The following is a 15,894-nucleotide window of genomic DNA, read 5'->3' as shown; positions in this document are numbered from 1 at the left end:
TCGATTCTTAGATTGTCAAGTAAAACCGATAGCGTCTCAGAATTAGAAGCGGCTTGGGGTCATAATATTCCTCAACTAAATCCATCAACTCTTGAAAGGTTTTAGTATCTGGTGCCTCATGGAAAGTTAGACTCGTAATAACTGAAAAGGCTATGGGTCCACAAGCTGTCAGGAGAATTACCAATTACTTTTCATCTGCCTCAGAGTCATTTGCCTCAAAAAAATAAAACATATTTTCCACATACAGTCCCAATCTACAAACGCAGGATCAAATCAGTGAAGTTTTTCAGATAATGGCATGATGCCAGAAAGGCCTACCTCACCTCAAAGACGACTGTCACGTGTGGATTTCTTCTAAAGTGTGGTTTACTCTCATCATCATTGAAATAACTCCACAGAGGCCAGTATCCTGCCACCAAGTCACCCTTTATTTACAGGTGGAAAGACCTTGACATTGATTCAACTCCCTCAGAGCCAGCTCTCAGATTGAACAGAACCTTTGATACTCCTGTTTATATTGTCAGCTAGAGCTCCAAATTAACAGCCTCAATCAAGTAACTCATATTCTATGAAGTCGACTTGGCTGACTTTGTCACAATTGCTACAGATCTAGCCAGTGATGCCCACATCCTGTGAATGAATAAATAAAAGTGCAAAACTTGGAACCATTGTAAACTGTCAATTACAAATCTGTAGTTTAAGAAAATGACAAAGTGGAAATATTCAGCTGGTCAAGCAGCAACCTATGGACAGATAATCAGGGTTAACATTTCAGCTCCTGACTATTAATCAGAGCCTTCTGCCATATCAGAAATCCAGCAATGGATACAATACTTCAGCTGGAGCTGAACAAATGTTTTAAAAAGGTTATTATGATTCCCAATTCCTACTATTGTATACTGTCAGGAGGACAGTTAAAACTACAAAAGGACAGGCTGGTAGAGTGGGTAGATAGTTGGCAGATGAATTTGAATGTGCCGAAGTGCACATTTTAGCAGAAAAAGCATGAAGTTATATTGTAAACTAAAAGGTGCTACCCTATGTAGGAGCAGACAGACCTAAGTGTATACACATGTAAGTTAGTCAATGTGGCAGGACAAACAGTTAATAAAGAATACAGGTATCCTTGGCTTTATTAAGAAAGTCGTAGAATACAGGAAAAAGGAGGTTATGCTGAACTTGTATAAGACACTAGTTAGAACTTGACTTGAGTATTATGTATAGTTCTGGACATCACACTACAGGAAAACTGTAAACACATGTGATCAGAATACCAAGGAGGTTTAAAAGAATGGTTCCAGGGATGAGCAACTTCATTTATGAAGATAGATGACTGACATTCAGACTACCTTCCTTGAAGAGGAGAAGGCTTACAGGAGATTTTATAGCAGTTTTCAAAATCATGTGGATGCTGGACAGAGTAGATAGGGAGAAACTGTTCTCACTCAATAAAGAATTGAGAGAGCATAGATATAAAGTAATTTGCAAAAGATGCAAATGTAGTATGGGAATAAATACTTTTTCACACAGTGAGTACTTTGGGTCTGGAATGCATTGCCTGAAAGTGTGGTGGAGGCAGGTTCATTTGAGGCATTTAAGAGGACATTAACTTATTTATTAAATATAAAAAATATTCAGGGTTATAGGGAAAATGCTGGAGAATAGCACTAAGCCAAGATGCTACTTCAGACAGCAAATGCAAGCACAATGGTTTGAACAGCCTCCTTCTATACTGTAACAGTTCTATGATTCTGAATTGTTTTCTAGCTTACTGCTAATGGATAATGATATAATAAAATTTTCTATGTTACAAAACTTATCTTGACGACATTAACACGGTCGCATTATTTAAGAAACAGTATGTTAAGTATGCTATTCCTGAAGAAGGGCTTGTGCCCGAAACGTCTATTCTCCTGTTCCTTGGATGTTGCCTGACCTGCTGCGCTTTTCCAGCAACAAATTTTCAGCTCTGATCTCCAGCATCTGCAGTCCTCACTTTCTCCTCTAAGTAATTTTGAGGAAAAGTTTCAGCAGTCAACCAAGTTGAAGAGTACAATGAATACTGAGTAGATATGGAAAACTTTAATCTGCTTGGCAATTTTGTTTGAGTACTGTACTCTGCCTTGAGTAGCTTTTATTTGTTGCAATATTAAGGTATTAAAATTATGATGTTAAAATGTTTTATATAATTCTTTACAGCCAATTGTAAGGAAAATGTTTGTATTTTTGTACTCCCTTTCATCTCCTTTCATAAGTTTGATTAAAATTAATGAAAGACCTACAAGAATGTGAAAAAATGACCAATTCAAAATAGCTTTTTAGATTTGGAGTGGTTAAATTTCTAAGCAAACTTGTTGACATCAGAGAAGCTGGATCAAATTTTGCTGAAATTTACTTAACCATTCCATGTGATCTAGCAAATGTCTATGACTATTATTATATGAATAAGATTATGGGTCAGTGGAAAACAAGCATTCACCCTATTTTGTTCATGTTACCTTGCTTGAATCATGACTAAAAACAAGCTTTAAGGTAAAGCAGACATTTACGAGTTAGTCAAATTTAAGTCCTGGGAACACAGAACTCTTAAAAAGATAAAGAAGTACTTCCAAGTACACCATGTTTTACAGTTGTTGTCATGCTGTTGATTAAATTTTGTAAGATGATATTCCTTCATTTACAGGAAGGGTAAATAACAAGTCTGATTTTCTTGCCATGCAAAATTGATTAAGAACAGCAGGAGAACAAATTTACTTGGAATCACATTAACTGTGGACAATCTAGTTGGAACCTTAGGACTATGCATATTCACAAGATACATATAATTTATTTAGTAAAGCAGCATTAAATTGCATAGTGAGATACCCAAAGTCCCTGTGATTTTAGTTGAAATAACCACAGGCCGATAATGCTTTTTGATAAAGCACAAGCTGGCTGAAAGTCTCAGTGGACTATCCAGGAAGATGCAATTTCATTAGTTACACCATATACCGTGTTTGAAATATGTGTTCCAGCAGTTTAGCATCCAAGTACTGCCTTATGGAAAACTAATTACTGAATCACTAAGAGCTCCATAATGTCCTGCATTAAGTATCACACATCATACATAATGCATGTAAGGCAGCCTCTGCACTCTGATTACAGAACACTGTCATTAAGTGAGCAAATTAAAGATGTGAATAATTCACCGAGTGAGCTTACTTGTCAGTGCTGTGTTGTAAAATTAGAAATTCTAATGGGTGCTGCAATTTTTTTTTCTCAGTTGATACAAAGAGCAATGTTGGGATGCATTGAAAAATTAAAGATAATTGTCTTATTTCTTTGCGTGTCCACTCAGTTTCTATATTTTCTTTGTGGGTATCATTTTTATTTTAACATACTTACCTATAATTTTAAAATAATTTTTACTTTTGTCAGTAATGATTATCAAAATAATTTGCTTTGCATGCTAAAATGAATCAGTTAATGATAATATTACAAATTATACTGCAAAGTAAAGAAACAGAGGTGATCTCATATAACATACAAATATAGAACCACTCAATGACAATAAATTAAATGCTATTATGCCCAGTAATGTTTTCCTTTAAACAATACAAACATTTGGTTAGTCATGAAGAAATTACACGTTTGTTTTCTCTGAGGTAGTTGTGAGCAAAAGCCATCACATAACGACCCTCTCCCAAGGCATTTCATAAATATACTGCAAAAAAAATCAGTCATTGCAAATCTAAATAAGGCCTTAAAATATATTTGGTCATACAGTACCTCTTACCTCAGTCCCACATAATATTGAGATTTATTTCTGCGGATCTTCTCTAAAGCCCAGAGACAGGGACAGAGTCCACTTGACCGCACATAACAGCATATCCACCAAATGCTCCCAGCTGTCAGATGAAATATTACCAATACAAACAAAAATATATTCCCCCTCTGGAGAACTCTCTTTCCCTCTCTCATTCCCTCAGTTTCAAATATTTGTGCCATTTCCTTCGGCGACAAGAACGAAGAAAACACTGAATGTTGTTGCCTATTGCGAATCTGAAAAAGTCCCGGCTGATTTCCTCAAATTACTGGCTGACAGGACATCTTGAGAGAGAGAGAGACAAAAATGTAGACATTTGAGAGAAGGGTTCCTTTTCTGCAGAAGGAGGGAAGCTGCATCAGATTTCTCTCTCTGTTTCAGTCTTTTTTTTAATAAGGAGGGGAATGCAGACAATAAGAGAGAGGGAGAGAGGGCTGTCAGTGCCGATAAATCTGCATATGGAAATATGGGTTATCCTGGGTGCAATTTTATTTAACTGTGATGTACTGTTTTTTTAATTAGACAAGAACACACACAGAAAGAACCCCAGCGAGGAGCAGTGACGGGCAGCTTCTCACGCGGAGTTACACAAACTGAAGACACTTTATTTAAATGAAATATATTCATTTTGTTCTCCAGTTTAAAGAGATTAAAAAATAAATTATGGAAATTATTCAGTTAACACCGTCTTCATATTCAGCACGACTGCACTGCATTATTCAGCATCATCGTCACTGCGAACAGAAGTGATTAAATTGTGCACAGTTAAAGTTTAGCAGTCTGGTTTCACAAATTGACAGAAATATTGAATTAATCAATGATAACCTCAATTGTATATAAAATATTTTGAAGCCAAACACGTTTTAGTCTTTACTTTAAACATGATAATTCGATTAGAAAGTGTGCATGATATCATTGAATCAATAGTTTAAAGTTGTAAAGGGAACAAGGTCTGGACTTTTGCTTATATGCGTTGATCAGGTACAGATCCAGCAAGATTGCTGGTTATGTTTCAGCTGATTGATGCTGAACAATTTGTTTTGCAAATTGATGCACACATTATTTGAGACTGTCTTTCTTACAGTATTTGTAACAAATGCATGTTATATAGTTATTCAAAAATGATAATTAGATCGCACTTCATGCATCAAAAGCGACTGAAGTGAGTTTGATGTTCTTGATCCTTGTCCGTTTAGAGATCGTGTCACAAAAGGACACGAGTAAATGTTGGAAGATCTCAATGAATAACTTCCCTTCCCCGTGCACGGACATGAAACAATTTAAACACTTAAACTTTCACACGATTCATATCTGAAACCCCAGGACCCTTCCTGGCCTTTGGGAAGACAGACACTGTGATTTTTATTTCCTCTGGACACTGACTGGGTCATTCCAGACGCTCCCTGAGCGGCGGAGGCGCCTCTGACGATTCATAAAAAACCCGACCAATCACAAGGGCGCTGACCAAAAGTCCTGACCAATCACCAGCGGCGGTGGTGTGCACGCGCGCAGCCAACGTCACGCTAAACGCGGGAAGCCGGAAAAGAAACAAGCGGAAAAAAGAATCCAGAAACAGAGGTACAAGTCATATAGACTGTGGCTGAGACTTGTAGGTAGGAGCAGATCATATAGACTGTGGCTGAGACTAGTAGGTAGGAGCAGATCATATAGACTGTGGCTGAGACATGTAGGTAGGAGCAGATCATATAGACTGTGGCTGAGACTAGTAGGTAGGAGCAGATCATATAGACTGGGACTAGGGCTGAGACTGGTAGGTAGGAGCAGATCATACAGACTGGGGCTGAGACTTGTAGGTAGGAGCAGATCATATAGACGGGGGCTGAGACTGGTAGGTAGGAGCAGATCATATAGACTGTGGCTGAGACTGGTAGGTAGGAGCAGATCATATAGACTGGGGCTGAGACATGTAGGTAGGCGGACATCATATTGACTGGGGCTGAGACTTGTAGGTAGGCGCACATCATATAGACTGGGGCTGAGACATGTAGGTAGGAGCAGATCATATAGACGGGGGCTGAGACTTGTAGGTAGGAGCAGATCATATAGACTGGGGCTGAGACTTGTAGGTAGGCAGACATCATATAGACCGGGGCTGAGACTTGTCGGTAGAAGCAGATCATATAGACCGGGGCTGAGACTTGTCGGTCGGAGCAGATCATACAGACTGGGGCTGAGACTTGTAGGTAGGAGCAGTTCATACAGACTGGGGCTGAGACTTGTAGGTAGGAGCAGATCATATAGACTGGGGCTGAGACTTGTAGGCATGGGCGGTCAGAAATAGTAACTATGGACAAAGGCTGGTTGTCATAGACTGATACTGAGACTTGTAGGTAGGACAAAGTCATATGGACTGGGGCTGGTTTTTACAGGCTGATGGTGAGACTTGGCAGGCATAAGTCCTATTTAGACTGCAGCTGGATATTATAGACTGATGCTAAACCTTATAGGCAGGAGCAGGTCATACAGACTGGGGATGGTTATTATAGACTGTGCCATTCATCAAATATCCATCTTTTCTATTCCAACTTCTCAGCACATGGTCTGTAGCCTTGTTTGTTAGGGCATTTCAAATGCTCATTTAAATAGTGCTTAAATGTTTTGCAGGTTTCTGCCTCAGCCACTCTTTCCATTTCTGACACCTCCCTTCCCTTTCTTGACCTCTCCATTTCCATCTCTGGTGACAGTCTCCGGATGGATGGTTACTATAAGCCCACAGACTCACATAACTACCTGGACTATACCTCCTCCCACCCAGTATCCTGCAAGAACTCCATCCCGTCCTGCCAATTCCTCTGCCTATGCTGCATCTGTTCGGACAAGGAGACATTCCACTCCCAGGCATCCCAGATGTCCACCTATTGTGAACAATGTGCTTTTCTCCCCTGTCATCCAGACAGCCCTCCTCTGCACCACCTCCATTCCCCACTCCACTGCTCTAAACCCGTCCCCCTTAAATACGCAATAAAGACAGGGTTCCCCTTGTCCTTACCCACAACTCCACCAATCTCCACATCCAATGTATCATTCTCAAATGCTTCCGCCATCTTGAACTAGACCCCACCACCAAGAACATCTTCCCCTCTCCACCGCTCTCTGCCTTCTGCAAGGACCATTCCCTTCGCCAGACCTTGGTTACCACCAATCTCTCCGCTACACCCCATGAACCCCCAGGTACCTTTCCCTGCAACCATAAATGATGCAAAATCTGCCGGCACACCATCTCCCTCACCTCCATCCAGGGCCCCAAATAGTCCTTCCAGGTGAGACAGAAGGTTCATCTGCCTCTGCTCTAACGTAGGTTACTGCATCAGGTGCTCCCGATGTGGTCTTCTCTACATTGGGGAGACCAAATGCAAACTCAGGGCATGTTTTGCCGAGCATCTCAGTCGGGCCCGCAGGGGCCGATCTGACCTCCCTGACACCGCCATTTTCATTCCCCTTCCCACTCCCTTTCCAACATGACCATCCTTGGTCTCCTCCATTGCCACAATGAATCAGACCACAAATTGGAGGGACAACAGCATACAGCCCTGAGGACTCAATATTGAGTTCTCAAATTTCAAATAACTTCCCTTCCCAGCCCCTCCCTCTCTCTTCTATTCCTCTGATCAACCCTTCCTTCTAGCTACCAACCAGATTCATTCCTCCCATTGACCAACCAGGTCGTACCCTCTACCTGTGTTCACCTATCCCTACCTCCCCCCCCACCTGAAACCCTATCCTCATCCCCGTACCTGCAGTCCTGAAGAAGGGTTACACTGGAAACGTTGACTTCTCCACCTCCTGATGCTGCCTAGCTTGTTGTGTTCCTCCAGCTTCCCGCTTGTCTATCTTGGATTGTAGCAGCTGCAGTTTTTTTTGTCTCTACCACATTTTCAAGCAGCAAGTTCTGTATACCTACAACCCTCTGGGTGCAAAATATTGTCCTCAAATCTGCTCTAAACCTTCAGCCTCCTTACTTAAAACTATGCTGCCTCGTTACTAATGTCTCTGCTGATGGGGAAAAGTTTGTTTTCATCTACCCTGTCTATGCCACTTAGAACTTTGTGTATCTCAAACAGATTCCCCCTAAGCCTTCTCTGCTCCCAGAAAAACAGCACCAGCCTATCTAGTATCTCTTCATAGTAGTTGATTCTGAGTCCAGGGTCCTAAATCTGAAGAAGGAAAACTATGGTGGTATGGGGCATGAGCTAGCTATAATAAACTTGGGGAATGTATTTAGAGGGCTGATGGTGGATAGGCAGTGGCAATCATTTAAAGAACATGTGGAGGAACTGCAAACACTCATTCCTGTTTGGCGCAAAACTAAAATGGGAAAGGTGACATTATTAAGGCAAGTTATGGATAATATTCGATCCAAGGAAGAGGTGTATAAATTGGCAAACAAAAAAGGTAGTGGACCTGAGCATTGGGAGCAATTTAGATTTCAGCAAAGGAAGACAATGAGTTTGATTAAGAGGGATACAATAAGGAGTGATGGTATACTAGCAGGAAATGTACAAACTGGTTGTACATAAGCTTCTACAGGTATGTGAGGGAAAAAAAAGATTAGTGGAGACAAATGTTGATCCCTTACTGTCAGAAACAGGAAATTATAATAGCGAACAGAAATGGCAGACAAATTAACTATACATTGATTCTGACTTCATAATGGAGAATACAAATACTGTCCCAGAAATGTTGGGAACACAGGGTCTAGTGAGAGGGAGGAGCTGAAGGAATTCAGTGTTAGTAGGGAAATAGAGTTTGGAAAATCATGGAATTTAAGGCAAATAAGTCCCCAAGGACAGATAATTTGCATCCTAAAGTACTTAAGGAAGTGGCACTAGAAATAGTCGATCCATTGGTGGCCATCTTTGCGATTTTATCGACTCTGAAACAGTTTCTACAATTTGAACTGGTTAGCCTGACATCAGTGGTTGGGAAAATATTAGAGTTCGTTGAATAGCACAGCACTTGGAAAATAGTCAGCATGGATTCATGAAGGGGAAATTATGCTTGATAAATCTATTGGAATTTACTTGGTCTTTCAGAAGGCTTTTGATAAGATCTGTCATAAGAAATTAGCACATAAAATTAGAGTACTTGGGATTTGGAGTAGTGAACTGATTTGGATACAGAACTATTTGGCAGACAGCAAACAAAGAATAGAAATAAATAGGTCTTTTTTCTGAGTTGTAGACAGTGACTGGTGGAGTGGTGCTGGGACCAGTGCTTGGGATATAAATGTCAGCACTAAATATAAGTTTGCAACTGACATAATAGTGGGTGGCAGGATGAGCTGTGAGGAAGTTGCATGAGTTCTTCAGTGTGATTTAGACAAGTTGAGTGAATGGGCGAATATATGGCAGATGAAGTATAAAGTGGATAAATTTGAGGCTATCCATTTTGGTTGTGAAAACAGGAAGACAGATAATCTAAATGGTGATAAATTTGTAAAGGACGAGATACAATGAGATGTGGGTGTCCTTGTACACCAGTCTCTGAAGTAAGTATGCAGGTTCAGCAGATGGTGAAGAATACAATGGTATGTTGGCCTTCATAGTGCGAGAATTTGAGTAGAGAGGGAGGGATGTCTTGCTACAATTATATAGTCGTTTTCTGATTTGCAGGCAGTGATTAGTGGAATGCCTAATCCTGCTTCTGTTTTCTATGTTTCTGTGTTACACTCTTATAAATCAATGTTGACTTTGCGTCATCCTATTGATACTTTCTGTGTACTATTGTTACATTCTTTGTAATAGAATGCAACATTTTTCCTTTACACAATATTATTACACAATGAATATTACACAAACTGGTCTGCAATTATGTTTTCTCTCAATTCTTTTAAACTATAAAGTATGTCATGAGTACATTCTCTCAACTGGAGAATTAGATGTTGTTTATAGGTGCCCTTTGTATTATTCCCTCCCTATACAGTTAATTAACTGGGACTATTATGTTTTGTGACATTATTGACCATTCCATGGCTTTCTAGCAAAAAGCTGATAGTGTGTTAATTAGAAGGGGAAGCAGTTCATAATGGTTATTTGTTTTCTAGGAAAATGGATGATAACTTTGGGGGATCTCTTACTCCCCCTGTGTCTCCGTATGTGATAGAAAGGATGGAGATGGATATGGAGTGCTGCAGACCACCTTTTTTCTCCTGCACCTTGGCTCAACGAGATGGAGGAAAGTCCTTTTCTGCTGATGGCTATCTGATCAGTGGATCGCTTAACCGGTATGTAATAGAGAAACTAGTATAGCAGCTGTTACTTTCTGTTGGGTAAAGGCTCAAAGACTCAATGTGGGTAATCTAACTTTCTGTTGCGACAGCTGACTTATTCCATAGGAGTTTGCCCACACGATCTCATTCTTGCCTCTTTACAGTGTTCATGAAAAGCCAGTGCACTGTTGCAAATAGTAATGAAGAATCTAATGAACTGTTGACATTATTCTCAAAAAGGCTGAATATACAAGTAAGGAAATGATGCTTAATTTGCAGAAATAATGTAGACCTTATCTGGGGTGCAGTGTTAGGCATGCATTTCAGCCAAGATCATTGAGCATATGCAATATAAATTCTTTGAAATTATCTGAGATCAAAGGTTCAATTATGAAGACTGTTTACAAAACCTAGCTAGTATTCTGCTGGTATTAAACCTGTATTCTAATTTAGAAGGTTAACTGGTAATCTAATTGAAGGGCTTAAAATCATGAAACAATTTGATTGGCTAGATATTACGAAGCCATTTGTTTGATAGAGAAAGATACATAAACTATTGAGATGTATAAAATCATGAGGTGCATAGATAGGATGAATGCATATTTTATTTTTCCCAGGGCTGGGGCATTGAAAACTAGAGGGCATAGATTTAAAATGAGAGGGGAATGATTTAGGAACAGCCTGAGGGGCAACGTCTTCATGCAGAAAGTGGTACATATATGGAATAGCCTGCCAGAGAAAGTAGTTGAGGCAGGTACAATAGCAACATTTAAAAAACATTTGGATAGGTATATGGATGGGAAGAGTTTAGGGAAATATGGACCAGATGTGGGCAATTGGAGCTAGCTGAGTGGGCACCATGGTCAGCATGGACCAATTAGGTCCGAAGGGCCTGTTTCCATGCTGGGTTGCTCTATGACTCTATAACCTTAACTTTAGAAGAAAACTAGTGATGAGTGAAATTACTAAGTTCTATTTCACAATACCGATCAAATCTGAAGTCTAGCATTACTAGAAAGATTTATGAAATGCCTCAACAGAATTTGATAAATAATTTGTTTTGCTCTTAAATTAACGATTAATTCATTTTGTCAGTACATTTAGAATTTAGCATTGACATTTGCAAAAAGAGTTCCAGTGTTTAACTTTCTGCTGCAGTAATCTATTTGAATTATAAACGAGATTAATTTCATCGAAGCACACAGCACAAAAACAGAGCCTTCAGTCCATCTCATCCATGCCAATCAAGTTTCCCAAACTAAACTAGTCCCATTTGCCTGCAGTTGGTCCATATCCCTCTAAACCTTTCCTGTTTGTGGACGTGTCCAAATGTCTTTTAAAAGTTATAACTGTACCTGCATCTATCATTTCCTCTGGCAGTTTATTCCACATGCAAACCATTCTCTGTGTGAAAACGTTTTCCCTCAGGTCCCTTTTAAATCTTTTTACTCTCACCTTAAAAATATGGCCCTAGTTTTGAACTCCCCCATCCTAGGGAAAAAACTTTTGCTGTTTACCTTATCATTGCCCCTTAGTATTTTATTAACCTTTATAAGATCACTCCTTAACCTCCTATGTTCCAGCGAAAAAAGCCCCAGCCTATCCAGTCTTTCCTTATAACTCTAAACCCTGTAGTCCTAGCAACATCCTAGTAAACGTTTTCTTAATTCTCTCCAATTTAATAATGTCCTTCCTAAAGCAAGACGACCAGAACTGTACACAGTATTCCAAAAGTGACTTCACCAACATCCTGTATAACCTCAACATAACATTCCAACTCCTATTCTCAATGCTCTGGGCAATGAAGGCAAGCATGCTAAATGTCTCCTTAATTACCATGCCTACCTGTGACTCAACATTCAAGGAAGTATGCACCTGAACCACTAGATTTCTCTCTGTTCAACATCACGACCCAGGGCCCTACCATTAACTGTATAAGTTCTGCCTTTGTTCACTTTACCAAAGTACAATACCTAGCGTTTATCCAAGTTAAACTCCACTCACATCTCCTCAGCCCGTTGGCCTAATTGATCAAGATTCTTTTGTAATCTTAGTTAACTTCCTTCACTGTTGACTACACCACCAATTTTGGTCTCATCTGCAAACTTATTAACCATTACTCCTAAATTCTCATCCAAGTTATTTGTATAAATGACAAGCAACAGTGGACTCAGCACCAATCCTTGAGGAACACCACTGATCATAGGCCTCCAGTCTGAAAGACAACCCTCCACCACAACCCTCTATCTCCTAATATCAAGCCAATTTGGTATTCCTGAATTCCATGCGATGTAATTTTACTAATCAGTTTACCATGCAGAAACTTGTCATAGGCTTTATTAAAGGCCTTTATTCCTGATGAAGGGCTTTTGCCCGAAACGTCGATTTTGCTGCTTGTCGGATGCTGCCTGAACTGCTGTGCTCTTCCAGCACCACTGATCCAGAATCTGGTTTCCAGCATCTGCAGTCATTGTTTTTACCTCCATTTAAACAATGTCTATTGCTCTGCCCTCATCAATCTTTTTGATTATGTCCTCAAAAGACTCAATCAAGTTTGTGAGACACGATTCCCCACGCCAAACCATGCTGAGTATCCCTAATCAGTCCTTGCCTGTCCGAATACATGTAAATCCTCTCAGAATCCCCTCCAACAAATTACCTTCCACTGGTGTCAGATTCACTGGTCTATAGTTCCCAGGCTGCTCCTTTCTTAAATGAGGGCACAATATCAGCCACCTTCCAGTCTCCCAGCACCTCACCTGTGGCTATAGATGATACAGATATCTCTGCTCGGGGCCCCAAAATTTCTTTCCTAAATTCCTGCAACCTGCTGGGATGCACTTGATCGGCTCACAGAGATTTATTCACCTTTATGTTTTTTTTAAGACCTCTAGCACTTCCTTTTCCCTAATGTTGACTGTTTTCAAGAGATCAGTTTCCCTGCGTTCCCTAGCTTTCGTGTTTTTCTCCACAGTAAAAGCTGAAACAAAATATTCATTTATAATCTCTCCCATCTCATATGGTTCTGCACGTAGATGTCCTTGTTGACCTTTAAGGGGCCCTATTCTCTCCCTGGTTGCTGTTTTGCTCTTAATGTACTTGTAGAATCTCTTTGGATCAAGATTATTTCATATCTCCTTTTAGCTCTCCTGATTTCCTTCTTAAGAATACCCCTACACCTCTTATTCTTGTATTCACTTGATCCCAGTTGTCTATGCCTAAAATATGCCTCCTTATTCTTGACTAGAGCCTTGATTAGAAAAGAAAATACTAGACAGTTCAGTTGGAGTTTGTCATGATGAAATCTTTTTCATCCCCTGGCTGGTAATCTGGTGGGGTCTGATGTAAAACCCAAGCAATGTTGAAATCTATCTCGTGATCCTGATGCGGAGGCTAATGATCCAGGGACTTGAGTTCAAATCCCGTCATGCTTGTTTGTGGAATTTAAAATTCAATTAATAAGTCTAGAGTTTAAAGTTGGTCTCAGTAATGGTGACAATAAACTATCATCAATTGTCATAAAAATCCATTTATTTAATTAATTTTCCTCAGGGAAGGAAATCTGCCAGTCCTTACCTAGACTAGCTTACGTCTGACTCCAGACTCTCAGCAATGTGGTTAAATGCTCTCAGAAATCATCCTCACAAGCCATTCAGTTCAAAGGTGATTAGGAATGGGTAACAAATGTTGGCCTTGCTGGTGATATGCAAATCCCATGCATGAGAAATTAACAATAACTGACAAGTTCTGCAATGGGTAAGTGATCCATTCTGACAGGTCATTGCCCAGGGGTTCAAGCTGATGGTTGTCTTCATAGGCTTATTTAACTTTGTCAAAGATTGGTCGTACTGGGCAAAAATATGAAATTATATCATCAGATCTTTGCTGAATTTTGATGTAGATCACTACCATGACCTAACCATCTGCTTGCCAGTTACAAACTGCAATTCCTGAACATTAGGAATGAGGTTTTGATGTGTCAGTGCAATCTAACACCCAACTTCTTTTCTATTTTCAAGACTGCTGTTAAGATTGGATCCTTCTCCCACTGGCTATGAAGCTGACACCGTGGATATTTTTGGTTTTCAGTGGGTGACTGAAATGGCACTAGTTGAATCTCCTAAACTTCTCTTTGGATTACTGAGGTATAAATGCTTGTTGTCTTTAAATCTTCTTGTGAACTCAGTTCTGTACGTCTGTTGTCCTAATCTAAAATTTAAATACAAATAGAACACCTTTACTTGGATCCTATTTACCACCTGCTGAGAAAAAGAACAGAAAATGACATCACCATAGGAAATGATGTCACACAGGAAATGGCATCATCAATCTTAGGAAACTCAAACATATAAATAGAAAGCGGGTTACACCACCAGTGCTTCATTCGGATGCTCACTGAAGATGTTACCTAGTATGGTGACGAAACATCTGAAAACAAACCTTCCAGCTCAGCGAGCAAACCTACATATAAAAACACAAAAAACTGCAGATGGTGGAAATCAGAAACAAAAATAGAAATCACTGGGAAAACTCAGCAGATCTTTAACTTCTGAAGAAGGGTCAGTGGACCCAAAACGCTAACTCTGCTTTGTCTCCACAGATACTGCCAAACCTGCTAAGTTTTCCCAGTGATATTTGTTTGCATTATCCTAAAATGTTATTTCGGAATAATCTTGAATGCAGTGCTGTGACATAAGAAATGTTGTGCACTCCGTGGATTCATGCCCATAAATTGAAGACACTGGCAGAATGTTCCCATTTGGAGCCATAGTGAATTGGGGAGCCTCAACCAGGGTCTACTTGTAATAATATACCCAGTTATCTTGAATGGTAGGTAGAATATATTCTTTATTCTCTTTCAAATTGTCTTCTCTTGGGCAAACTGACCAGCTATTTCATAACTTAAAGCCCCCATCAGCCTTTTTAAGCTTCGGCTGGCTTCACTGATTCTTAAAATCTTTCATTTTGTTAAAGTTAAACTCAGGGAGTGGAATCTCACTAGGCAACTGTGGAAACAAACTTCCACTGAGTTCAGATGAACCAACTCACCTTGATCAGAATCGGCGTGATCACTCAATATCACGCCAAAGTAACTTTCATTTTCTGAAGCATGTGAGATCAAATATGCTTTTCAGTTTCTCATCCCCATCATGTAGCCCAGTTGTGTTCTGAAGTTAGGTTCTCTGCAGAATGCAAAAGATACATTTTGAGCCTTGGTTTCTTGTGTTTACATAATGGTATAATTTGAAATATGACAATACTAAAGGATGCTAAGTTAAGAAATTAACCCAAATTCGGAGTTGAGTTGAGTTGAATTGAATTAAGCACCCATTTTAAACCCTTTGTTTTGCCTTGGGAATATTTTAATTCCTGAGAATACTATGCAATCTTGGTCCTTGGTTAAGCAACACCTTGATTTTAAAATTCTTGATTTTTCTAATACCTCTATGGTTTACTCCATCCCATCTCTAATTTCCTCTGGTTCTACAATCCCATGGCATCCTCCTGCATCTATTTCATGTGTTGTGTTCTGCTCTTATTTCTTGATTCTCTGGCCTTTGATGGAATGTAAGGCACTGTGGAATGAGTGCAGCATCGATTCGCTCAAAGGAATGAGAATTATGGTCACAAAGGAAGGTTTGAAAATGTAATGCTATTTTACTGGAACAGTGGAAGTCATGGAAATCGTGAAAGGTTTTAAGAGGATTAAAGTTGAAAGATTGTTCTAGCTGATTGATGAATAAACAAAGGGCATGTCAAGGTTACCATTCAAAGAACAGACTGGGAAAGCTAAAAGAACCTTCATAATATAGCAGGATATTAACTCAATGAAGACTTGTCACAAGTGGCGATTTTAAAA

General features: G+C 39.6%; 1 protein-coding gene across 2 annotated transcripts in view; it reads left to right on the top strand.

Moving 5' to 3' along the window:
- The first annotated feature begins 5,333 nt into the window (after positions 1-5,333).
- Positions 5,334-15,894, top strand: part of mms22l (MMS22-like, DNA repair protein) — a 162,506-nt gene continuing 151,945 nt past the window's right edge. For both annotated transcript variants that reach the window (XM_043685425.1, XM_043685419.1), the window contains exons 1-3: positions 5,334-5,383; positions 9,870-10,049; positions 14,054-14,179. In XM_043685425.1, the coding sequence (XP_043541360.1) occupies positions 9,874-10,049; positions 14,054-14,179 (302 nt within the window). In that variant the 5' untranslated portion in view covers positions 5,334-5,383; positions 9,870-9,873. The remainder of the gene's footprint in view (positions 5,384-9,869; positions 10,050-14,053; positions 14,180-15,894) is intronic.

Source organism: Chiloscyllium plagiosum, chromosome 3 (genome assembly GCF_004010195.1).
Source record: "Chiloscyllium plagiosum isolate BGI_BamShark_2017 chromosome 3, ASM401019v2, whole genome shotgun sequence".
Lineage (NCBI taxonomy): Eukaryota > Metazoa > Chordata > Chondrichthyes > Orectolobiformes > Hemiscylliidae > Chiloscyllium > Chiloscyllium plagiosum.
This window is presented reverse-complemented; position numbering and strand designations above follow the sequence as displayed.